The sequence below is a fragment of the Brienomyrus brachyistius genome, chromosome 3, assembly GCF_023856365.1.
Source record: "Brienomyrus brachyistius isolate T26 chromosome 3, BBRACH_0.4, whole genome shotgun sequence".
In the NCBI taxonomy this organism is placed as follows: domain Eukaryota; kingdom Metazoa; phylum Chordata; class Actinopteri; order Osteoglossiformes; family Mormyridae; genus Brienomyrus; species Brienomyrus brachyistius.
Window position 1 is genome coordinate 997,841 of NC_064535.1, and position 26,482 is coordinate 1,024,322.

Sequence of the window (26,482 nt, forward strand, 5' to 3'; positions counted from 1 at the left end):
GTACATCCTTAGGAGCTCTGACATGAATGGGGTGGGGTGGGGGAGCTAATTTTTGTATAACACCAGTGAGTGGGGTTTCCAAGGGGGATACCATAGCTGTGATTGCAGAATTACCATGTGCCATGTCAGTCACGGGCCCATTGGTTGCTTGCTTCACTCTGGTCCCGCCCATTGATTACTTTATTGGTTTACATTGGGCTAGATGAGATAGTGATTGGCTGCTGTGGTAATCCCTCCCACCATGGATGCCAATGCTTGAATTCTCCTATTGGTTTAAGAATTAACCAGGGTCGGTCTGTCGTTGATGCAGCAGCCTACAGCGCCAATTTCCAAGGGGCACCGACTTGCCAGCTAATTTTATTTTGCCTCTTTATTTCCTGGACATGAATCACAAACACACACAGGCCCTGGACTTGACTTCAGCTGCCATCTTGCGCATAACTGGCAGCACTGACAGAATGTCCTACAAATGATCCGCTAGTCTGATTATCACGGGAGGTACAAGCAGGTGAGATTTTCGTAGTGTGTCGGCCTGCTCGTCAGGTAGCATTGGATTTACAGGCTTCCCTCCTGAGACCGCCACACAGGAGTGACAGACAGTGGCAGCTGCTGGCCGTGGGGCTGGGTGGCATAGTGCAGAACATAACACTGACAGGGGATTAGGGTCCGGGCCAGATGCCTGCTGTCACCCGGCTGGGCGTGCACGGCCCACGGCAAATGTTCCGGAATGTTCCAAAACGATTCGTGATTCATTATCTTGAACTTCGCTCTAAATGCAGACAGGCATCTCGGTATGGCTGCTTACTGGGGGTAATAAATGAACTTGGGGGCCATTTGGAGGTAAGTGGGGGGCATGCATGATTAGAGACCCAGCAGACAGTGGCTAAAGACCAGCCAGAGGCGTTAGGCTCTCCGCTCATAGCACGGATTTCTCCACGGCTACCGCCGCATCCCCATCACCTCTGAGCGCACATGGACTCTGGCTGATGGTGTCATTTCATGCCTTTTTAATAGCACTGTTCCGGAGCTGATAACAGCTGCCAATCAGTGCGATTATTTTTCCCAGCATTGGGAAAAACATTTGTGGGTTAAATATTTGCTACACCTTGCGGTGGTCAGAAGATGGATGGATGGATGGACGAATGGATGGATGAAAGCAGCCCCTTTAAGACTTTGTTCCAGGTGTCATTACAAGGACAACAGGAAGATTGACTTCTTTCAATTGAGGGTGTTTTGTTTCATCGCCGTTTAATGGCATTACATTGATGACTATGTGTCCGACTCTGCCTTTCCGGCTTTTCCTGCATTCAAAGGGAAAAATTACCCCGCTTGTCTCCTCTTTAGCATTTCCCAGACATATTTCAGATTTCACCCACCTTTCCAATACAAATGTCAGTTAATAAAAAATTGTTTGGTGGGGGGCTGGTGGTGGGGATTCGCTCACTCTGAACTTGATAGCTCTGCTGTGTAATTTCACACAGATCATATAAATCAATACGACACAAAAAGCTTCTGCGAAAAAGAATCACCCTCATGTTTCTGAATGTCTCTCCTGTGGTGATGCTGAACACAGATGTACAGGCCTGAGGAGGACAGTTGGCTGCTGAAGTGATTAACTGCCCGCTTCAGATCGTTATGCTGCATTGTAAATGACCATCATATGGCAGCTACTGGGCGCTTCAGCACACATGTGACGTCTGTCTGTTACTGCCCCAGAAACACCAGCATGAGCAAAGCTTCCATTTGGATATGGGTCTTCTCTTCTGGAGACTGGGAAGTCTAGCTAGTTTTGAAACAATGGAGAAAACGGTATCCAAATCCGCTTGCAGTCTGTTTCTGCTCCTGGTTCCTCAATGTGATGTTAGGCATGACAGGAAACACCTGAGGAGGACACCTGGAGGTCCTGCAGATCTTCCCTGTGGCCAGTAATGCTCTGCGCGTTATTCTCCAAGGTCCCTCAGGCTGGCCACCACTCTCACGCTATTTGTAGCTTTTGTGTAGCTATAAATGGAAAGTTGCCGCAACTTTAGTGCCATGACTGTGGGCTGGTCTTGGACGTTGCTCTGGGGAAGTGCTCGGAACGCCAGCCAGCAGACCAGAGAGCAGCTCGCTGCTGTTGAAATGTCCACCTGATGCCACGGAGAAATGGCTCTGGATTCCCGGGAACCTCTTTCAGGGAGCGGCAGAGACGGTCCACAGAAGGTGAGGAACCATCAAGGAGTGCAGTAGTCCTGAGACTCGGAGGCCAGCTGAGATGGACTTACTGCCCGGCAGTGTCCCTCGCCGATGACCTTGAGGGCTGAGGCAGCTCTCCGCAGGGCTTTAAATAGAAGGCGCTTTATCCATAATTTTATGTAACTTCACTATGAAGAGAAATGAGGCAGACAGAACAGGGAGAGTGATCAGCGGGTCGCCAGGCCGTGTGCTGCTTTCTGGATTGAAGTGCGTTTAATCTCAGCTTCTGTGCTGCGTTGGTGCGTGACCATGAAATGAAGTGCGTTTAATCTCAGCTTGATGCGTTTAGTGATGGCTGGGTCCAAGTTAGATGCTCTGTTTGTAAAAACACTGTGGGAGGAGCTACCTGTGGGACAATTTGATCACAAAACCTTCTGATGTGTATGGTTTTGCTTTGAGGTTTGTGTGTGTGTGTATACATACATACATATATATATATATATACACACACACCCCAAAGGCTCATGTGATGTGAGAGTGATGTGGTCCTTTTATAGTGTTGGAGAAATAAATGACACACACATATATATATAAGCCTTTTGACACAAGCAGCCTGAAAAGATGGACGAGCATTTAGATCTGTTCCCAAAATACATTTTACAGGCAAAAAACAGATACTGGGCTTAATAATAATATGCAATAGAATGACAAGGCTACCGATTACGATGGAGTGAGGGACAGACTCTTCATGAAGGAAACGTTGAATAGTCTGTGGACTGCGGCCGTTGCTGAGGCTGAGACCCCCCCCCCCCCCCCCCCCCCCCCCCGCCGACTCGTCACTCTGCAGGATTCCCCATCTTTGATTTTTTCATTCTTTTTATATCATGACTCAAACCTTAATGACCTGCTGCTAAAAACACTCCGCCTTCACTCCTTTTAACTTTATTATATTTAGTGATGATTTCGGTTTTATTTTGCTTGGTGAGCTCACCCTGGATGTTTGTGAGGCATCATTTTTTAAATTTCTCTTTCAAGTCAAAAGAGGGCCAGGTAATTTGAACCCATTACATATGTGTAGTTCTATTACTTGGTCAGTTAAATGCAAGTATTATGAATGTCAGTGTTGTGAGAAAAGCAACTCTGCACTCGGATAACGTTTGCGAGGTCCTTTTCTGCCCTGTGCTTACAGTGTCTTACCCCAAATCAGTGTGTTTGTCCCTTGAGAGACTGCAGTCTTCCCTGGCCTCTGTCAACCTGCTATACAAGCAATTCAGCAAAGAAATCTTCTTTTGAACTTAAGCAGAGTGAAACACTGTACAACCTCATCAGACCCAGTAAACACCACTAACAGTGAAAAACGATAACCGAGGTACATATAAATGATTTCATACACTTTGTACTGTAAAACCTTCTTATTTAATTGCTTAGACTTTATTTAACTAAGAAATAGAACTGGGAGTGTTTGGATATGTACTGCATATACCTCTGCATAGAAAGGTCGTAGCCTTTAGCATTGGCCTGAGCCTTTAGCATAGGGCTGAGCCTTTAGCATAGGGCTGAGCCTTTAGCACTGGGATGGGCCTTTAGCATTGGCCTGAGCCTTTAGCATAGGGCTGAGCCTTTAGTATAGGGCTGAGCCTTTAGCATTGGGCTGAGCCTTTAGCATTGGGCTGAGCCTTTAACATTGGGCTGAGCCTTTAGCATTGGCCTGAGCCTTTAGTACTGGGATGGGCCTTTAGCATAGGGCTGAGCCTTTAGCACTGGGATGGGCCTTTAGCATTGGCCTGAGCCTTTAGCACTGGGATGGGCCTTTAGCATTGGCCTGAGCCTTTTGCATAGGGCTGAGCCTTTACTATTGAGCTAGCCTTTAGCATTTGGCTGAGCCTTTAGCATTTGGCTGAGCCTTTAGCATTGGCCTGAGCCTTTAGCATTGGCCTGAGCCTTTAGTACTGGGATGGGCCTTTAGCATAGGGCTGAGCCTTTAGCACTGGGATGGGCCTTTAGCATTGGCCTGAGCCTTTAGTACTGGGATGGGCCTTTAGCATTGGCCTGAGCCTTTAGCATTGGCCTGAGCCTTTAGCATAGGGCTGAGCCTTTAGCATAGGGCTGAGCCTTTAGCACTGGGATGGGCCTTTAGCATTGGCCTGAGCCTTTAGCATAGGGCTGAGCCTTTAGTATAGGGCTGAGCCTTTAGCATTGGGCTGAGCCTTTAGCATTGGGCTGAGCCTTTAACATTGGGCTGAGCCTTTAGCATTGGCCTGAGCCTTTAGTACTGGGATGGGCCTTTAGCATAGGGCTGAGCCTTTAGCACTGGGATGGGCCTTTAGCATTGGCCTGAGCCTTTAGTACTGGGATGGGCCTTTAGCATTGGCCTGAGCCTTTTGCATAGGGCTGAGCCTTTACTATTGAGCTAGCCTTTAGCATTTGGCTGAGCCTTTAGCATTGGCCTGAGCCTTTAGCTTTGGCCTGAGCCTTTAGTACTGGGATGGGCCTTTAGCATAGGGCTGAGCCTTTAGCACTGGGATGGGCCTTTAGCATTGGCCTGAGCCTTTAGTACTGGGATGGGCCTTTAGCATTGGCCTGAGCCTTTAGCATAGGGCTGAGCCTTTACTATTGAGCTAGCCTTTAGCATTTGGCTGAGCCTTTAGTATTGCTGAATAGACAGGTTATAGTTGTTTTATTACCCCAGTAAGCTTCCTGTAGTAATGAGAGACAAAGAAGTGGAGTCCCTCAGTTTTGATGTATGATCAAACGGCTTGTTTACATCGGGTGTTTGGCGTGGGGGAGAGGGACAGAGCTCCTCTGATGACAGGGACAGGGGGAAACCTGATCCAGGGAGGGGGTGGATTGTGACCATGCTGATATTTGAAGCAATTAAAGCACTGGGACGGACAGCAGCACTCAGCCACGCGGGGCCCAGGCTTCCCTGCCTTGTGTTTATCAGCTGTTTCCATGTTACCATGGCTACGAGGCCAAGGGAACAAAGAGGCGGCAGGATAGTTACTCAGGGAGGCCTCAGGTTGTCTGCACGCAGATTTACATTCTTTTATTTAGTTTAATAGTATTTATAAGAGTTTATTTTTGCTCATACGTTATACAGTCATGTATGTATTATAATTTTTTAATATATGCAGCAACACACAGCGTAGAACACAATCAAGGTACCTCTTTACAATAACGCTCCTTTTTGCCACTTATAAATGGTATAAACTCAGTAATAAAAAAGAATGGTTATAACTTATAATTGCCTATTAATGATTTACAGTGGGGGCGGCATGGTGGTGCAGTGGTTAGCACTGTATGCGGCGGCATGGTGGTGCAGTGGTTAGCACTGTATGGGGCGGCATGGTGGTACAGTGGTTAGCACAGTCGCCTCACACCTCTGGGACCCGGGTTCGAGTCTCCGCCTGGGTTACATGTGTGTGGAGTTTGCATGTTCTCCCCATGTCATCGTGGGGTTTCCTCCAGGTACTCCGGTTTCCCCCCACAGTCCAAAAACATGCTGAGGGAGCTTACTAAATTGCCCATAGGTGTACATGTGTTAATGACTGGTGTGTGAGTGTGCCCTGCGATGGGCTGGCCCCCCATCCTGGGTTGTTCCCTGCCTCGTGCCCGTTGCTTCCGGGATAGGCTCCGGACCCCCCGCGACCCAATAGGATAAGCGGTTTGGAAAATGGATGGATGTTAGAACTTAATTAATAACCTTATTATAAACCAGTCACAAGTCCCTTATGAATAAGAGTAGTCTTACTGTACAGTGGTACCAAAAATTTGCATCCATTAGGTAAGTAATGCTGGGCGTCTCGTTAGGAGGTGAAGTATATAAGTGTTCAGATTGGGCAGGTCATATCTGCAGCTCCTCTGCAGCTCCAGCATGCCAGCAGCCTGCCTGGGGGGGGCAGGTGATAGCCCAGAGACGTGCTCTCGCACACCACCGGTCTGGGGGGGGGGACAATAGCAACCTGTGGTCCATCTACTGCTTTTAGTGCCAGTCCACGTCCACTAACAGCGTCTGCGTTTCAGACTCCCTCCCCCGATCTAGCTGACATTGGGAATCGATGTTGCAGATCACGCTGCCTTTAGCTCAGCTGGGGAGGCAGATTTCTTTGGGCCGTTGTCGATTCACAGTTATAGTCTTCAATCGCTGCCTCTTGATTTGTGTGGACTGTCCTTCCCTGACAGAATGGATTTTGAAAGACTTTGATACAAAGAGTCAATTTTTGGTGTCCATTTGCTGAAGTGACTGGGAAGACGTTGCAGTTTCGTTATGCAGCTCCCCTCCAGAGCCGTTATTGTGTGTTTGCAGAGCAGGAAGGCAGCTCTTGGAAGAAGACCTCAAGTACATACAAGAACTCAGAGATCTGTATGTGAACAACTTCATTTTCCCATCAGCTGACATTACGACATTACTGTGGTGTGTATAACGCAGCAACCCAGGTCACTCAAATAACAACCAAGAGATTTACTCAGATGCACTTGATTGGAACTCGTAACCAGACAGCAATAAGGGATAAGTTTAAATCGTTACTGGTGATGAGAGGACATTTAAATCCAGCATGAAGTCACGGAGTACAACGGGGGGTTTTATTCATTATCATTTGCGTGTGAAATTGATGCCTTTCACGGATTGGCTGATTACCTTCCTTCTTCAGCAGACTGGACTGGAGAGCGGCTCATTTAGCCAGAACTGGAGAGTGCTTCATTTAACCACTAATTAAGTTCTTCAGCTAGCTGAGGTGACGTGTTAACTTATACACTGGCTCTTAATGCTTCCCTCATATGACACGGTAGCTTCCACAAACCAGGCTTCTGATTATGATTAGAAGGCTGTCAGCATGTTACTCAACGCCAGTCTTCCGTCTGATGAGCACGTAGGGGAATGAGATGTTCAGGCAGGAATGAGAACTTTCCACAAAGTCCCCTTCTAGGTAACATGATCAGTAAGCAGCAGTGTAGATACTCACTCGACATGCAACCATGTAACCATCCCAGATGTCCGGTGTCGTTTCTGTGACACATGACCCGAGTCCTTTTCCTGCCAAGAAATGTCAGTCTAATTTCGGCTTAATAGAGGAAATGGTTAAATAGTGTGACTTCATCAGATGCAATCTTAGTGGGTGTGAACACTTCTTCCGAGCAGAGATAGGAGACATTGAAAAATCTAGCACAATGTGTTTTCATGCCTGGAAACCGTTCGCTAGCATTGCATCAAATGGGATGAGACGCTCATTACAGCCTTAACACATCTAGTGATGGAAATAGCCAAGCTTTACCCGGGGATCCACGAGCACCTTGTTTTGCCCGTCCATCTCTGTCCATCCTACTGCCTTTTATGATGCAACTAACTGGGGTGACACGGTCCAACTCTGAACCACAGTTAAACACTACTCACAAGCTACTCACAAGCTACTCACACACTACTCACAAACTACTCACAAGCTGGGCTCTGCAGGCGTGTACAAAACGCTCCTGGATAAATCTGTAGACGGATGACTGATACTGTAGTTACTTATAAACCAAGCCTAATTAAGCTCGGTAATTACCCACTCAAATAAACGCTGAATGTTTTTATCACTTACATAAGTGACAAAACATTCTTATGAAACGCGGATCATCTTACTAACTGAATTTATGTTATAATAGAACAGGGAGGATTCAATCATACTTAAAAATTTGCATTTTCTTAGAAATTATATGCTGAGAAGTGTCTGATATGAATAGTTGTAACTTAATCTGGGTGATATTTTTGTATTGAAAATTAAATGTGACAAATACTAAACAAGTGTTCACAGCAAAACAGAAGTTTGGAAAAAGTTTAGTTTTTCAGTTCATCGGACGGTTATTTGTAACTACAGCATGAACGAGGGGAATATATTTATTTGGTCGCTGATCCTGAATATCGGTAACCAGGAAGTGATCTTAAAACTTTAAACTTTAAGTTTTAGGATTAGCATTAGGGTTAGTGTTAGTATTAAGGAGAAGGATAGGGTTACTGTTGAGGTTAGCAGTTAGCTTTGGGATTGAGCTAGAGTTGAGATTAGCATACGGTTAAGGTTATGTTCAGCATTATGGTTGAGATTAGGTTTAATCAAAGCTGTCAGTTTTTGCTGAAGTTCGACTTCGAGGGTGGCGGAGTTGAGTGGGGGGCGGGGCTTAATATTAGAGGTGCATACGAATCTTATTTGTTATACACTGATCATATACATTTCATATGTTGCACCAAGATGAACATATGCAATCCATATGTGGTCATATATAAAGGCGATGACAAGTAAGATCATATATCATACCTGTATGTATCAGAGACGAAAGCCATACATGGCAAACGATGCCCATATATGAACCATAATGTCTTTGTGGGGTGAGAACAGACTTATTACAGTACAGTATTACGGTTTACTGCCTTATTTTAGTTTGCCTTTTTTGTAATGTGGGATTCTCCAATATATCATAGATATGATATGAACTAAATATATGAGAGGTATGACATGAACTAAATTTGCTTTTTGGAATGCTTTGTGAAACTGAACACGAATCGTTAATAGGTTGTAGCGGTTTCTGTGTGACCGTGTGACTGTGTGCGTGTGCGTGGGAGAGAGCAGAGTTTCCGGCTAAATGAAGCTGAGTTGAAGTAGCTTGCTGAAAATGCTAGGAAGTCTAAGCATGTTAGTGAGAATATTCATCAGTAATGACAGTCAGCTTTAGAAAGAACACATTGTTAGCACTGAACATTCATTTCTATCGTCTATACAGCTCACCCCTAATTACTATAACCGAACAGAACTGTAAAATTTGCTGGAGAAATTACGGCAGCGTGTGGAGTGCTTCCACCAGCCAGGCTTCTGTTGCTATCAACGTCCTGTAGTTCAGGTCTAAAGACTAAAAGTCCAGACTGAGATTCAGTTTCAACCAACCAGTAGAGTATAAAGAGTCAAAGTCACAGGAACCACAAAACCTTGGTCTGCAGCTGTACTCTTTGGACCTGAACTATACCGTTAGGCTTAGCATTTTTCTTAGTGCTAGAGCTAGGCTTCAGGTTAGGGTTAAGTTAGACCTCAGGTTAGGGTTAACGTTTGGGTTAGTATTAATGCTGGACTGGGGTAGGATTTCTTCTCTTATAACAGTCAGGCTAGGTTAGGGATGATTTTCTCAGAGCTGAGCTTCGGTTATGCTTATGTTGAGTTTGGGTTAGAATCTGAATTTGGGATAGGATTACATTTTGTGTTAAGTTTAAGGTTAGTTTAGGTTAGGGTTACATTTTGAGTTCAGTTTAGATATGGTTTGTGCAATAAGTGCTCCTGCATGTACGTTAAGAACTGGTTCTTCAGTTTAAATTTAAGAAGAAAATATAAGCAGATTGGAAGGTTTCAAACCAAAATGCAGTATTTATGGAATATTAAAAGCATATCGTTGAAAGGCAGGAATAGTAGGTGTGACCCCCAGCCGCTGTGCAGAGAATGGAGAACAGTGAAGGGCTGTGCACCTCCTACATATGCATGCAGAGTGAATAAGGCTTCTGTTCTGGCCAAAACCGAGTCTACGACTTCCAGAAGATTACCATTCTTTTCTCTTAAGGGTTTCTATCCTACAGTCAAACAGAGCCAGAAATAAGCTGAAGGTAAAGCAACATTTTATAAATCTATTCAGATCATCTCTCTATATGTGTATATAAATCTGAAAAGACCTGTGCTGTAGGAGTGTGATTATCATTTTTCTGTTGCATGCTATAAAAACTTAAACATTATCTTAAAAATCCTTGCTGGTGATTTTGTTTTGCTGGAAATTAAACTTAATGAGGAGAAGTTGATAGGGAAAGACCTTCGACCTATTTCATGCAGGTCGTTCAGGTCCAGGTGTAACTACAGCTACGGCGCTGCTGCTCTCCTCAGCTTGCCTTGTTCCCTGCTTACAGGGCATGTTCCTCCCTCCAGCCAATTAAATGGTTCTCCTGCATGGCCTGCAGGTCTCCAGCGATGTCCTGCCAAGCCAGCTCCAGCCTTTCACATTCGTGCCGGTTCTGAAGAAGCTGCCGATAAAAAGCAGAATTCTACCGCGAGGGCAGATCAGGGACCCTTCTGCGACGTCTACCGAGGTATGAGTGACCTATTAGTCGCTGACTGTTAATTATCGTCTATCTGCTGAGCTTTTGCTGCCCACTCCTCAGGCTCACAGGATGCACCCCGTGCCCTGTGTTAAAGCTGGAAAAGGCTTGACCGAATCTAAGTGAATCTGTGTTTTCAATGAGCATTTCTTCCTTGATGTTTTCTATTCGCTTGTCTTCTAGCAGCTTATCCACTACATCGCCCCCACGATGGGGGTGGGCATTAGAGACAGCGATTCACCTGACCGCGTGATACAAGGACCCATACACACAGTTAGGCAGGGGCTCCAGCCTTTCAATGCATAAATTTGGGGGGGGGGGGGGTGAGGGACATCTGGATGCAGGTCAGTCGGCAGAATGTATTTAATACGTTTAACTGCTGACGTTTATTTCTAATGCAAATGAAACACAAGTGTCAAGGATTGTAAAAAATATATAAAAATATGGAATGACCCATGGAATGGTCCGTGAGGACTGGTACCGGTCTGCGGAGTGGGGGCTGGGAAGGCTTATCCTAGCGGACACACTCCACTTTGTTTATCTGTTTCTCTTGGAAACCTGGATCATAGCAGTGTTCAGGAGGTCAGGAGGCCGACCAAAGCATGTCAGACGGCATGTTCAGGGCGGAGATGGTGTTCATCGGGGACTCCGATGAGGGGGACGCCGGAGCTGCCCGGACCCAACGTGTCCCGGATGAGCTCTCTGTGAAAGGCGAGGCACCAGCCCCGGTGAGTCAGTCCACTGCTGAATATGACACGTGTGAGGTGAGAAGCTAGCAGCTGTGTGTTCCTTATAGCAAGGAGGGGAACTGTTCCTGAACCCTCACACAACATTTAAACTTCAGGTTCGCTGGCAGAAAGATGACACAGAAAAACCAGGATGTTTCCTTTTACTTACTTACGGAGATAATCACAGGCTTCTGTGGTCAGTCAGGACAAAGTGCCTCAAATCTCAAGTGAGAGTCGGCAGAAAGGTTTCCAGCTCAAATTGATGTGATTCTTCATGGGTGTAGACATTGCCTGCTGGGCACTGACTTAGGGTCATAGGGCTATTCCTCCTTATTTTTCCTCCGATGACAGGTATGTATTTTTGCATTTGGTCGGGCAGAATAGCTGCTATGAAGCTGAAATAAAAGGCTGAAAGGGGCCTTTGATATTTAAGGTTGCTGTCTGATAATGAACAGCTGGGGGAGACGCCTTCTGATTTCAGTCAAGGCCCGACTGCTTTAAAAGCCCCCGCGATGTGGGGGGCAGAACAAAGCAGCCCGGAAGTGGACATGCTCCTTTGGCGAAGTCTTCCTGTTAACGAGGACTGATGTCTCTTTCTTCTTAGTTCAAAATGGCCGCCGATCACTTGACCGAAACGTCGGCCTCCGATCGCCGGTTTTCTCCTCATACAGAGAACACCATGCCTCACTTTTGCATGAGTGGCCTTCACACTCTCCCTGGCCCGGGCTCCACCAATCACAGATCAGTTCCTGGGCAATGCCAGGACGTCCCTTCAGCTCCTGTAGATGGTATTTGTGGCACCCCTGTGAGGGTCACCCTTACGTCGACGACCGAGACACCAAACTCAGACGGACTGTTGGTCTCGTCAGCTTCGTCCCGGGAGTCTGTCACCTGGGAGGACTGGGCCAAGCGCATTAGCCAGAACTCACCGGAAGGCTCCCTGGCGTCGCTGAGCCGCACCGAATCTCCGTGCTCCTCCATCTGGTCGGGCAGCTTCTCGCCTTGCGTGGTGCGGGTGGAGCGCCGCTCTTTGGCACCGGGCTGCAGCCTGGCACAAGCGTCGGCCACCCAGGCAGCCGGCACCCTCTCCTCAAAGACTGCACATAAGATCCCCCCCCAGCCGGCTCTCGCTGCTCACTGCCATCTTGCGGAAAGGCCGACTGCCCCTCCTATCCCCAACGCCGACCCGGCCGTACTCCCCCTGCTGGCCCGTTACTCCCGAGAGCCAGTTGTCCTGCGCCGCATGCTCGGCTGCCTCCAGCCTCTGCTCCCTGTGGCAGGGACCCTCCCGCCCCCAGTCCCCAAGTCCGGTGGACAAAAGGCGGCTTACCGTGTCCACGGAGGCCATACCCTCTCCCCCCCCCATGAAGACCATGAGCCCTCCGCCCAGGTTATACCCATTTCAAGTTGCGACAGTCCAGAAGCATAATTGGCCTTCAAATCCCTCAAAGCCAACAGCTCCACCCCAACCGTCGTCTGCTCAAGGTCCTGCAACACCTGCCATCTCACAAACCCCCCCACTACCTGAAAGCACTCCCGAGACTCTGACCCATGCGGCCAGTCCTCCACACCGGGCTGCGTCCCCATTGTTCTCCAAGCCAGAGCTGGTCACCCTTAAGCCCAGTGGTGCCCCCTACGGGCCTCTAGGTTCCCCATTGCTCAGAGTAACGCAGGTGCAGGAATCCAACTTGCTGCATCCGCTGCAGAACGGTATTGCAGCATCACCCGTGCAGCACCTGACGCCACCTCCCTGGTGGAGCTCCTTATCCCTCCCCCTAACGCCTCCAAAAAACCCCTCTGAGTCTCTGAGATCAAGCTCTGCCCTTTCGGCACCTGGCTGGATGACCCCTCCCCCTTCCCCCCCCCCTCTCCTTGGTCTCATCACCCTCCCCAACCCCCCGGGATGGCACACCAGATGGCTCCACTGTCGGGGGCGGGGGCAGGAAAAAGAAGGTACGGTGCATGCCTTTCAGCAGGGTGGCTGCATGTTGTTATGCATGTCCTGCGACGCCCGGTGCATGCCTGGACTCGCTCCTCCTCTTTGCCATCGCAATAAACCCAGTGGGAAAACATCAGCCCAACTTTGCTACACGCCAGTGTTAATATTAAGCCCTTTCCGAACTTGAGAAGTTCTTAGTCATTAGTCGTTAATTAGTTTAACATGACGGTCATTCGCATGCCAGTGAATATCTCTATTGCTTGTTGTATGTTTTCCATTCTGTTCTGCTTTTTAATCAGATCACACTGTCATGCTCATGGTGTTGCTCAGTTGTATTGTTTGGTAGGAGCTTTTAAAAGGTCCTTCCCTGTTTATTCCTATAAAATTCTTCAGTGTATCCACGGAATGTGACCGATGTGATTCTGCTGAGTGTAAACATCCTTATAAATGTATTGGAATGAAATGCCACTCTAATCATTGGAGGAGATTCTGTTTCCAGGGCATCCAGTCATCGGCCTTTTTCAGGCTTTTTGTTCACAGTTGCATGTCTGATAATTTCCTCGATCATAGCAGTACAAGATCAAGACCGGCTACAAAGTGCTGGCAGCCATTCCCACCAACACCATCCTACTGGAACAGCAGGTGAGGTATTTACTGTGATTCACTGCGACAGTGACAGCAGGTATTCCATTCACTGGCATGTAGGAATTTCACTAACAAAAAAATGTTCTGAAGGCAGAATGAAAAATGATTGGTTCAGTGAGATAACCAATCAGATTGTAGAGGATGTGAATCCAAGACTGGGACCAAGACATCTGATGATTGGTCCTACCTCTTCTAGTTGCTCTTCTAGTTAAGCAATTTCCTCTGGGATCAATAAAGTTTTCTGATTCTGATTATTGTGAATTACTAATTGTTGGATAGTGATAAAATTACAAGATCATGATTTATTTACTGTGATTTTTTCATAGATATTAATGGCATTTCATCAAATGATAGACTGTGTTGTCGTCAGTGGGGGCATGTTTAGCGAATCAAAACTGTGAAGCGAGAGTCTGATGACTCACTTCAGTTTCTGAAAACTTTAAAATGAAATGTAAATGTATCCATCCATCCATCCATCCATCCATTTTCCAAACCGCTTATCCTACTGGGTCGCAGGGGGTCCGGAGCCTATCCTGGAAGCAATGGGCACGAGGCAGGGAACAACCCTGGACGGGGGGCCAGCCCATCGCAGAAAAACTTAAATTTACTTTCAAAAACAGAATTATAATATTTTGGTAGTACACTCATTAACATGCACAGCAGTCTTCTTGCAAATTAACAAATGTTTATTTGAATGGAAGTGTCAAAACTGTCTGGATATTATGAAACGTGATTTATGGCTGTCAACCACAGGCAGTAGATGATCACGTTGAGAATCAGGAGAGGCCTGGAGACAGAGCAGACAATGGCGAGGAGAGTCACCCAGAGGTACGGCAAGTAGGGCTGGCGGGGAGTGTGACCTAACAGGATCGTAAAGGCAGACGCCTGTCTGAAACCTTCCTGTAGGCCCATAAAGGAGACCCACTGTCATGTCTCAGCCCTACACACTAATCTGTCAGCACTGCTGCAAAATGCTTACGTCAGCTGAACTGCCCACTCCTGTTAGAAACAAGGGCCAAGCGTTTGAGGGGCAGAAGAGCCGTTTGTCTCAAAGTCAGTCGCGTTCCCTAGACCAGTGTTTCCCAGCCCGGTCCTCGGGGAACCCCAGCCAGTCCACGGTTTTGCTCCCTCTCTGCTGCCAGCCAATCAGGAACACCGAATACCTGGTACAGGTGCGCTGGGAACTGAGAGGAAGCGAATACCTGTACTGTCCGGGGTTCTCCGAGGACTGGGCTGGGAAACACTGCCCTAGACCCACCTCTTTGACCTTAGTGAAGGGTCACTGGGGCAGCTGAGCAGAAACTGCCTGTGAATTTCGTAGATCTGCTCGCCAGCCCAGCTGAGGCAGGAGTCCGAGGAACTGTACGCCGCCATCGATGAAGTCTTAGAGAACACCATGCCCACGGTAAGTGCAGCTAGAAATGTTCCTCAGATCTGCAGTCCGTGCTGCTTGGGCGAAGAACATAAAGTCACATTCAGAGCCAGTTAAGTGTGATTGAGTGTGATCTCAACTGTAAATATCAGCTAGTTTCTTTTGTTGTCAGCAAAGAAGGTGTCCCTCTCATTTACAGCGGCGATGTCGCTCCGTTCCAGTAGCACTGACGAAACCCCTGAGCCCTGAACCTTCTAAGGTGCGAGAAGTGGAGCTTCACATGGGCATCATCACATGGTGCTGATTCTCCATCACTGATTCTGCATCTCGATGTTTAGTTTCATCCTTTTCTTATTCTTTACAGCCATTCACATTGTTGCCAAGACCAGTGGGACGTGAAACTAAATATGTAAGTCCCCGCCCCCCCCCCCCCACCCATACAGAATCTCAAAAAGGCAAAGTGTATATTTCTCACAGATTGCCTTCTCTTTGATTTTCTGCACATGTGTTGTGAAAATGTTAAAGAAACATAGGAATTCACACGACTAATGTTCACCACATGCTTCAGCCGGCTTCCCATTGGCTTATGTGGCCGATAAAAAAAAAAACAGTTTGCTGTAGGACGTCGACAAGACATGATAGATCACCTAGGATTTTATAAATAAGAGTTTAAGGGCTGCTGTGTATGAAAAACTACCAGGACTGTGTTATTTATGAAAGAAAGAGTGTTGAGACACTTCATCCTACATCACCATAGACTCAACCCTGAAACCAGGACACTGAATCATGACACACAGGCTAGTTCCTGAGGATGGTAAAACCGGTTAGGAACGGAAAGACACTCAGGGAACAAGTCAGTATTAAAGGCGTAATCATTCAAACAAAGACTCATTTCATACTCTGTATGGTCACCGCAAATAGCTTCAGGCACTGACTGAATGTGCTATTATCAAAACAGGCTTTTTCCTACACGCAACAAGGCAGCCCTTTGGAGAGAAATCTGGTGGGTGTTTTCATTTTTTATTTCATATTGAAGTGGACCAGTGATTAGATCCAAATGTTCTGTCACAGTACATTTTCCATCGTAGGTCCATTCACTGAGGTATTTTTTTTGCCAGTTCTAAGTCAAATGCAGAATGAAGTTGAAACGGCAAAAAAACATTGTTAATGGTTATATAACCAAAACGGTGTATTTACAGCTGCATTTGGCCACAATGCAGACCAAGCTGATCTGCAACATTAGTAGCTTTGAGTGTCCCGAGATTTTATTATAGATCAGAAATGATCACTTTTTTTTATTCACCACTAACTATTGCTGAATCTTATGTTGAGTGACTGGAAAGCTTCTCGATTGGGGGTCGTGTTTTATTCATGTTTGAAGAAACACTCCTTTTGGAATTCCTCTTCCAGAGGAGTAATTGCACAGATGTGATCGTCAGAGGCTCTCAGTAGTTCTGATTGGCATGAAAACCTTCACAGACCAAGCCTGGAGTCATACGTCCTGTGGGGGCCGTGACTAAAACACCCGAGGCGGACAATAACGCGGAGTTTCAGCCAAATCCCTTCAGGAAATATCTGCCAGAAACATCGATGGGCAAACAACTGGAGGTGGGTCCCTGACATTCCGGACCTTTTGTCTTTGACGACACACACAGCCGTTCTTGAAGTATTTTCATGTTCAGAGGTGTCGTCCATGACAGCAGAACATGAAGGTTCTTATGTCCTGGAGAGCAATGTCAAGACCAGTTCATGTTTCACTTTACCACGTGCTGTTATGGCCCATGCACTGGGTTAGTGAACCAAATCTTGTCCGAGCAGATCAGGCTTTTGGTCACATCAGCTACGCATGTGACTAATGGTCCCAGTAAGTGGCAGCACTGAGCAGAACTCAGTGAAGAAAGACCAGAATATGAGTATTTACTGTAAGAGTAGTTTGGGATATATACTCATAACTGAAGAAGTACACAGAGGTATTACAGTGTACAAATCTGTGCAAACAAAATTCATTCACACCAAGAAGACAACATCTGCCCTCTACTGGAGGGTCTGATGGAATATCAGCGCTGTACGCATGGGCGACTGCGACCTTCTGCTTGCATGTGCATGTGCACGTCCGTACAGGAAGCGTAGTGGCACACTGGAAAGGGAAGGTTTCGGTTTGCTCACGTTTCTGTTGAACCCAACTGCAATGCACTTAAAAATACAGGTGGAGTATTTTCTGCAGACATAACACCACATTGTTTTATTGGCTGAATGTTATGTGGCATCTGTGGGTTACGAATCTATTCTGGTGTCGCTGATCAAATGCCACAGTCAGCACAGTGATCACATGAGCAACACCCTTAACCCCCAGTTGCTCCAGAGACAGTGGATGGCTCTCTGATCCTCACTTTGTCACTTTGGATAAGTGAAATACCTTGTAATGCCCAAATGTGCACGTGCATAAGCAAACTGAACAAAAAGGATCATATTTCTAAAATGTATTATAGGGGACACTGGCTCACGACGATGGGCTGAGGACCACAGAACTAGAATGATCTCTCCTGGTTCATGGAAATATATCAGTGTGTGCTGGCTGCAGATCGAGTCTAAGGATCTGATTCTGTCAAATTCAATCAAAACCGCCAAGCCAAAAATCCCTCAATAACAGAGGAATTTAAAGCCAGTCTATTTTAAGGTAAATTAAGCTGCCTGTAAGCTCGCCTGTTGACTGTGTGCCTGTTGGAAACACGATGTTGACCATTAAGAAAAAACCTAAAAAAACCTTCTGTGAGGTGAATCTACTCAAAACTGGCTTTTTGCCTGCAGACGCTACAATTTACACTTTTCTCACGAGCTTCACTTCTGCCACCATCTTATGGTTCATGCATCTTAATTATTTTGAGTTTTTAAAAATGATATAAAGGAAATACAGCATGTTGAGGGTTTCCATGGAAACACTGTAGTCACATTTCCAGCCCTGACTGAAGGCTGTTGTGTTTCATACACATAAACTTGACAAGCATCTCCACACGGCCGTGTCAGATACATTAATAATTAGGTTTTCTTTTTGCTTATTTTTGCAGCCACAGTGTGACTTATGCATGAGTTTGAAATTCTCCAATGTCTAGATGGAATAAGGAAAGTGGCTCGGCTGATCTCATCTTGGATGGGGGGGGGGGGGGGGGGGGCGGGGGCGTGCTTAGTGAGCCCGTCAATAAATCCTAGACAGTTAATAGAGACACTTGGGAATGTTTACATTTCTATGAAAACTGCTTACGGCCCCCACCCTGCAGTCTTAATGAGGCCTAATTATCCCCCATTCACTTTACCACTCTTTGTAGAGAATGAACGAATATTGAGTTTTTAAAGCAAATTCACATTTTTAAATAGTACCAGGTAAAAGTAAGAGGTGGAGAGCCTGTCTAATATCGTTCCTGGCTGACTTCTTGGCTTTGGGGAGTGCATCCCCAGGCGGGTCACATGCCATCTTCCAGGCGGGTCACATGCCATCTTCCAGGCGGATCACATGCCATCTTCCAGGCGGGTCACATGCCATCTTCCAGGCGGGTCACATGCCATCTTCCAGGCGGGTCACATGCCATCTTCCAGGCGGGTGACATACCATCTTCCAGGCGGATCACATGCCATCTTCCAGGCGGGTGACATGCCATCTTCCAGGCGGGTGACATGCCATCTTCCAGGCGGATCACATGCCATCTTCCAGGCGGGTCACATGCCATCTTCCAGGCGGGTGACATGCCATCTTCCAGGCGGGTGACATGCCATCTTCCAGGTGGGTGACATGCCATCTTCCAGGCGGGTCACATGCCATCTTCCAGGCGGGTGACATGCCATCTTCCAGGCGGGTCACATGCCATCTTCCAGGCGGATGACATGCCATCTTCCAGGCGGGTCACATGCCATCTTCCACACTCTCCATGCCATCACATCGGCCCCCGGATCCCATCCCAGGATGCATCCTGCATGTGATGCCTGTCATACTCACTATAAAAGCGCCAGGGAAGATTTGCAGCTGCTCTTATATAGAATAGAAACAGAATAGAGAGGCCTTATTAATCCCCGAGGGGAAATTCTCTTTCACCTAAACCATGATGCTCTCCTTCAGACACACATATACACCATATGGACACATGTACTGGGACACCTTAGACCGACAGGACCTTTTATGACGTCCCATTCTAAATCCATAGGCATCAGTATGTGGCTGGTCCCCCATTTGCAAATATAACAGCTGCCACTCTACTGGGAAGGCTTTCCATACTCCCATAAGGGTGTATTTGTGGATGTTTTTGCCCATTCATCCAGAAGAGCATATGTGAGGTCAGACACTGATGTTGGACATGAAGGCCTGGGTCACAGTCTCCATTGTAGTTCATCCCAAAGGTGTTTGATGGGGTTGAGGTCAGGGCTCTGCAAGCCAGTCAAGTTCCACACCAGACTCATCAAACTGAGTCTTTATGGACGTTGTTTTTTGCACTGGGGCACAGACATGCTGGAACAGAAAAGGGCCTTCCTCAAATTGGTATGGAATTATCTAAAATGTCTTGGTATGCAGAAGCATTAAGAGATACCTTTACTAGAACTAAGGGGCCCAGCCCACCCCCTGCAAAACAACCCCATAGCATTATTCCTCCTTCAGCAAACTTTACAGTTGGCACAATGCAGTCAGGCAGGTAACGTTCTCCTGGCATCTGCCAAACGCAGACTCATCCATCAAACTGCCAGACAGAGAAGCATGATTCATCATTCCACAGAACGGGTTCCCACTGCTCCAGAGCCAGATATTTGGCCTTGCGCTTGGTGATGTGAGGCTTGCATTCAGCTGCTCGGCCATGGAAGCCCGTTCCATGAAGCTCCTGATGCACAGTTTTGTGCTGGAGTTAATGCCAGAGGAAGTTAATGAGTCAAAAGAACGCTGGTGACTGTCACTCACTAGGTGCATCAGCATTTGGCAACCCGTTATGTGACTTTACATGATCTGCTACTTCATGCCTGACTTTCTGTTGTTCTTAAACGCTTCCACTTTGCAATAATACAGCTTGACCACAGCAACTGTAGCAGGGAATAAATTTCAAAAATTGACTTATTGCGAAGGTGTGACAGCACCACACTTGAATTCACTGAACTCTTCAGAATGATCCATTCGATCACAAATGCTTATCAACCTGACTGCATGGCTGGGTGCTTGATTTTATACACCTGTGGCAATGGGTCTGAATGCAGCACCTAAATTCAATGGTTAAGAGGTGCATTCGTATACTTTTGTCTATATGGTGAGAGCATGTTTGGGCATCACATCGCAGGGTCAGTCAGCGTGCAGCTCCCTGTGTTCTTTTGGGCCGTACGAGAATGCAGTGCTGTGGTCTGCAGTGTTTCACTGCAAATTCATCAAGAAATATACTGGCAGCTCTTAAGCTTATAATACATTTAATTTCAGTAAATGGACAGGGTATATGAAAAGCAAAGATCTTATCTTATCCTGGTCAACATCATTGGGGTGAGGGGGCCTATCCCAAGCAGCATGGAGCCCAGAGCTGAGGTGCATGCTGGGTGGTACATCAGTCCATAGCAGTACACTCACAATCACTGACTGGTGAGTTTGAGACAGCAGTTAGCTTACCTGGGGCAGGCAGGGGTCACCAACAAAGCAGGCAGGAAAACAAGTCGATCTGCTCTAAATTCAACCGTCGTTAATTGTGTTGAGGATCCACTCTTCATAACTCACAAAATGTACAGTGTGTGTTTATGTATGTGTCCTTCTGTGTAGCCCATTCCTAGCTGCCCAGGGCTTGCAGGCGCCCGAGGCACGGAGGGTGGCATTAGTCCCGCGAAGGGCACACAGGTTCCCGAAGAGTCCGGTGAGGCGCTAGCTGGAAGGCGGACGCCAATCCTCCGGATAACCAAAGAGGACGGCAGTGACATCCAGACGGTGCTGGCTGACTCCTCGGAATACCCCGACGCGCCGGCCAGCACGCTGCTCGGCACACAGAACGAGACTCACATTTAGATGCAGGACAGGAGGATGTGGATGAGAGCTGGGAGGTGTCCATAACTGGGGAAGAGGTGGTGCTGCAGGAGACACTGAACGTAGCAAGATGTGCATTAATATGACAGCCGTGTTTGATACAAGCTGCTCTCTTCCATATTTGATACGCTTTCACTTTGAGATATTGTTACTTTTACTTTTGCTGTCGGGAAATTACAGTGTGAAATACAGATAAAAGGCAGCAATAAACACTGTTATCATCTGCTGTGTTTCCTATTTATGCACAAAATTTCCAATGCAGATCAGGAACTTTCCCAAAGCGCATGCTTGCAGATATACAACAGCTTCTCTGGCCGCAGGCCGGGATCCGGGCCCCTTCCTCCGAGAACGTGGGATTCTGCTCGGACGGCTGGGACTGGGGGGCCACCAGCATAATGCACACCAGTCAGCATTCAGGACAATCAGACGATGACTCGCCCTCCCCGACTGACTGGGCGCATCTGCCCACTCCATTGCCTGTCGAACTGATATTTCATGCATGAGTCCATAATAATGGCAATACATTTATCATTTTCTGGTAGTTGAATTGCATCATATTCCCCTTCATCTTATTACCCAAATACCAAAGATTAAACGATTGTGTACATTTGTAAACATTTTAACAGCCTGAAAATGGCCTTCATAAAGTCTTCCATTTCCTCAGTGCTCTCAAGCACCACCATTGTCGTTGGCATTAAATCAGAAACTCTTTCTGGACTATGAGACAGAATTCACTCAGAGTCATTCTTATTCACCAGCATCCAAAGCTAATAGTTGTCCTACAGCCACCATGTAGCAACACAAAGCAACTTTGGAAGAACATTCAGCTCCAGAAATTAAATACACTCATCTCAAGTAACTACGGTCTTCATAAAAGGCATAAAAATGTAAAAAAGTATTTTTCAATGACTTAATAATGACCAAGATGTGGTGACGTTCTAGAGTTAAGGGTGTTACTCCAGACTGTTCCTTACTTCCAGTTCAGTTCCTGTCCCAGAACCACAAGGTTTAGTCAGAGAAAGGATCAGAGAAAACGTGCCACTGGGTGGTTGCCCAGCACATCCGGAATTCCCACAGGCAGCTCGTCAGTGACAGCCACAGAGCTCCGGAGACCCGGAGACCCCTTGGGTCCGCTGAGATGACTGTCCCCGGCAGACAGGGTGATGCAGAAGGTCGCCTTGACAGACGCCGGCAGACTCTGAGGTGGTGCCGCTCCTGCTCCTGACAGGAGCGAGGAGCTATGGTGGCCGCTCCCAGTGTGCAGTGTGAGCAGAGCCCTGTGTGCTGGGCAGTACGCCTCCACACCGAACGGCTGCATACCGCGGAAGGGCGCGTTCCTCTCCTGGGCAGGTATGCGTCCAGCTGCCGCGCCGCGGCTCTGTGAGATACTCTATCTTGCACAGTTCACCTCCCACTCAAGCAAACAGCAAAACAAAGCAGATCTGAGAAGATGAACCCGGCCTGCTCAGATATCTGTAATCCCACAGCCTACAATGGATGTTATCTGTGCTTCTGGGAACAAGCAAGCATTGAAAGCAGGCGACGAAGAAAACTGCCATTTTACTCATGGAGTGGGGGGGGGGGGGGGAGCAACCTTCTGGACATTCTGAATCAGTCACTTTTGAGGTGAGCACTTTGAACTTGACATCAGGGTGGCTTCTGAACCCACAACCAGCCCTCAACTTACAAATGTGGTGGAACTGGTCCTCCTATCAGTGTGGTGGACCTGGCCCTCCATCAGTGTGGTGGACCTGGCCCTCCATCAGTGTGGTGGACCTGGCCCTCCTATCAGTGAGGTAGACTTGGCCCTCCATCAGTGTGGTGGACCTGGCCCTCCTATCAGTGTGGTGGACCTGGCTTTCCATCAGTGTGGTGGACCTGGCCCTCCTATCAGTGTGGTGGACCTGGCCCTCCGTCAGTGTGGTGGACCTGGCCCTCGTATCAGTGAGGTGGACCTGGCCCTCCTCTCAGTGTGGTGGACCTGGCCCTCCGTCAGTGTGGTGGACCTGGCCCTCCGTCAGTGTGGTGGACCTGACCCTCCGTCAGTGTGGTGGACCTGGCCCTCCTATCAGTGTGGTGGACCTGGCCCTCGTATCAGTGAGGTGGACCTGGCCCTCCTATCAGTGTGGTGGACCTGGCCCTCCTATCAGTGTGGTGGACCTGGCCCTCGTATCAGTGAGGTGGACCTGGCCCTCCTATCAGTGTGGTGGACCTGGCCCTCCGTCAGTGTGGTGGACCTGGCCCTCCTATCAGTGTGGTGGACCTGGCCCTCCTATCAGTGTGGTGGACCTGGCCCTCCGTCAGTGTGGTGGACCTGGCCCTCCGTCATTGTGGTGGACCTGGCCCTCCATCAGTGTGGTGGACCTGGCCCTCCGTCAGTGTGGTGGACCTGGCCCTCCGTCATTGTGGTGGACCTGGCCCTCCATCAGTGTGGCAGAAGCTCTCAGAGGCCCCTTACTAGCTCAACCAACAGTCATGTGAGTTGAATGCCCAATCATAGCTGATTGGCATGAGTGCATGGATCAACTGGACCAATCGGCGTGTTATGTGAGCTGAGTGCCCAATCATAGCTGATTGGCATGAGTGCATGGATGGACTGGACCAATCGGTGTGTCAGTACTCTCCACTGAGCAGGAGGCTTCAGCAGGCTGGACTGCACTGATGTTTTGCAGCCAAAAAGCCCTGTAGCCCAGCCCAGTCGTACAGGTTACCATTAGCCTTGAACTCACATCTTATTTGTGTCATGCTACAGGAGAACAAGAGGCTCATTTTCCTCCATATTAGGAACACAGTCCTTCAAGTTAATTTTGAATCCCGATGATTTAATCATAAATACACAGATTTTGAATGACTGTCCCTCCTCCAGAATTCCAAAAACACAATGCCCCCCCCCCACCCCCACCCATGCTTTTTGAAAGGTCACAACTACATGATAACGCCAACACAGTCTGATGCTTTGATAAGTCAGCATGAGTCATTTAAGCAGGAATCCACACAGAAAATGTGTACAAAGAGGCTACTGCGCAGTGATGTGTGACTCTGCGGGTGAGGTCTTTATATATATATAAAAATTCACACAATTAAAAATAAGAACACTTTAAGTGTTTATGTGCAGGCATGGCCGACTCAGATCAGGCAGTTGTCGGGCCCCCAAATTACCTGCTCTGTGGAGGAAGCGAGAAAGACCATCAGGGTCCTTGGGAGGGCGTGTCCCAAGTAAAGCTTCTCCTAAGTCACCTGAAAAGGTAGATCCAGCCTTAGGGAGGCTGTCTGACCCTGCATTCTCAATTATTTGTTGCTTTGAACAAAATAAACATGCAACGGATTGCGGGTTATTCCCAATTACAACTGCAGTACACGGAATGACCACTGTGTGGTACTATAGAGTCAAACTTCGCTAATATTACTAAAACGTATTAAACAGCAGTGAGGAGCTGCTCAGCTGCCAAACACGTCAGCAGCAGTGGGAGGCTTGTATTCAAAAACACAAAACAGCATACGAAGGGTACAGAGCAGAGGTGGCCTTACATACCTTCACAAAGTCTGTTTGAGCTTCGCTACACGATTCATTCAGCACCATCCACGGTCTTTGTTACACCTGTCATTGTAGACGCTGATCACAAAACCTGTCTGCTGCTCTGCTATCATTCATAGCAAGTGATCTCTGCATATAACATTTTAAAGATGTAACTCATATGTTACATTATTGCAAATGATAGTACAGGTATTCTCTTAAAATACCTTTTTCCGATTCATTTCATTTTCGATTTTCCATATCATTAAAAGGGGAATATGGGATTTACCTGAATGTGCATGAACTACTGATTTGCATTATAGATGGTTAAGATGCGAGGTTCACCTCTGACATTGTTTTCAAAAGCCAGTGAGGACACACTTTACATTCCTCTGCTCAGAACGTGGGGACCTAAGCTCTCCTGAGACATCCTCCTGGACGCAGGCAGGTGTCACAGTGATGCAGAGACTTACTGCTTCAACGTGAAGGCATCTTGGATGCTGTCCCAAAAGCACCAGGTCTCCTGCCGCTTATAGACTCATAACAGGGAATCAGGGCCCAAAGAGAGCCCAGCAATGTCCTCATAACCAGGGATCTGCTCTGTAATATTATCCGCCGCAAAGAATTCATCATCGATTTTCAGCCAAATAGCACAGCCGTCATTTGAAAGAGAGGTAGTCCAAATTGCAGAAAAAAATCAACATACAAAGTAAATAAATGTCATGTCCTTAGAGCGAGAGGACATCAAATGGCGTCTTGCTGATAATCGGAGAGTAAATCTGGACTAGCTACCCCCATTCTCACTCCAGATAAATGCACCTCTAATGAGAATGTCAGGCAGGTCCCTGGAAAATGAGCAGCATAAACTGATTCAAAATTATGTCTTATCTCAAAACATTAAAATGATTTCTAACTTATCCAAAGGTGTGATCTTCTACATTTTCAGAAGCAGTTTTAGAAATTCCCGGGCCTGTGTCTTCATAGACATGCCATAATCACAAGACCAAGAGATGACCTTCAGAGAGATGACCTTCAGAGAGATGGGCTTCATAATGGCTTCATCCCCAAATCAAAACACCGGTTCCTGTTTGTCTCCGCTAATTACCCGAGGAGTTCAGTCCTCCATATCCCATGAGCCTCTGGAGTTTTATTTGAAGGGAAAATGTCAGCAGGCTGGGAAACTGCCAAAGATCCGGTGATTTACCTTCCAGGAAAGGGAGGGCGTGAAACGCTAGAAATGATTTTGTAGAAAAGCTGAGTGGACAAGATGTTGGTAATAATCAAACCTGCAGGGCTTCTGAATACGTCTCCATTTACCGTTCTTGTCTCACGGCACCTTGTAAATAACGAGAGCTTAGCTGCCTTTTCACCCCATGTTCTGCAGCCAAATGTTTCTCCTGAAAATGCGACTTCATGTCATTGCATTTCCTATGGACCAGCATGACCAGAAACAAAAGCGCATTGTAATTAATGCGGTCATCGCTCTGCAGGTTAGAACACTGTATCGGAAGGTCATAGGTTCAAATACCGTTTTCAGCAGACTGATTTCACAGTGGAGACCCTGAGCGAGGCCGGCATGGTGGTGCAGTGGTTAGCACTGTTGCCTCACACCTCTGGGACCCAGGTTCAAGTCTCCGCCTGGGTCACATGTGTGTGGAGTTTGCATGTTCTCCCCATGTCGTTGTGGGGTTTCCTCCGGGTACTCCGGTTTCCCCCCACAGTCCAAAAACATGCTGAGGCTAATTGGAATCGCTAAATTGCCCATAGGTGTGCATGTGTGAGTGACTGGTGTGTGAGTGTGCCCTGCGATGGGCTGGCCCCCCATCCTGGGTTGTTCCCTGCCTCGTGCCCATTGCTTCCGGGATAGGCTCCGGACCCCCCGCGACCCAATAGGATAAGAGGTTTGGAAAATGGATGGATGGACCCTGAGCGAGGCCTTAACACAAATCGCTAAGGGACTGACTGACCCATTTTTCAGCT

General features: G+C 47.4%; 1 protein-coding gene across 2 annotated transcripts; it reads left to right on the forward strand.

The window, feature by feature from the left end:
- The first annotated feature begins 1,427 nt into the window (after positions 1–1,427).
- On the forward strand, positions 1,428–21,211 carry LOC125738995 (muscular LMNA-interacting protein). 2 transcript variants are annotated; one of them, XM_049008597.1, is made up of 11 exons: positions 1,428–2,202; positions 10,139–10,267; positions 10,846–11,004; positions 13,514–13,585; positions 14,342–14,416; positions 14,910–14,993; positions 15,160–15,219; positions 15,325–15,369; positions 15,919–15,963; positions 16,440–16,568; positions 20,731–21,211. In XM_049008597.1, exons 1-11 carry the CDS (start codon positions 2,146–2,148, stop codon positions 20,968–20,970), a joined length of 1,095 nt encoding a protein of 364 aa, XP_048864554.1. In that variant the 5' UTR covers positions 1,428–2,145; the 3' UTR covers positions 20,971–21,211. The 2 variants fall into 2 exon arrangements, with proteins under 2 accessions (XP_048864554.1, XP_048864556.1); XM_049008599.1 differs by having other exon boundaries at positions 13,517–13,585.
- Positions 21,212–26,482: the final 5,271 nt, after the last annotated feature.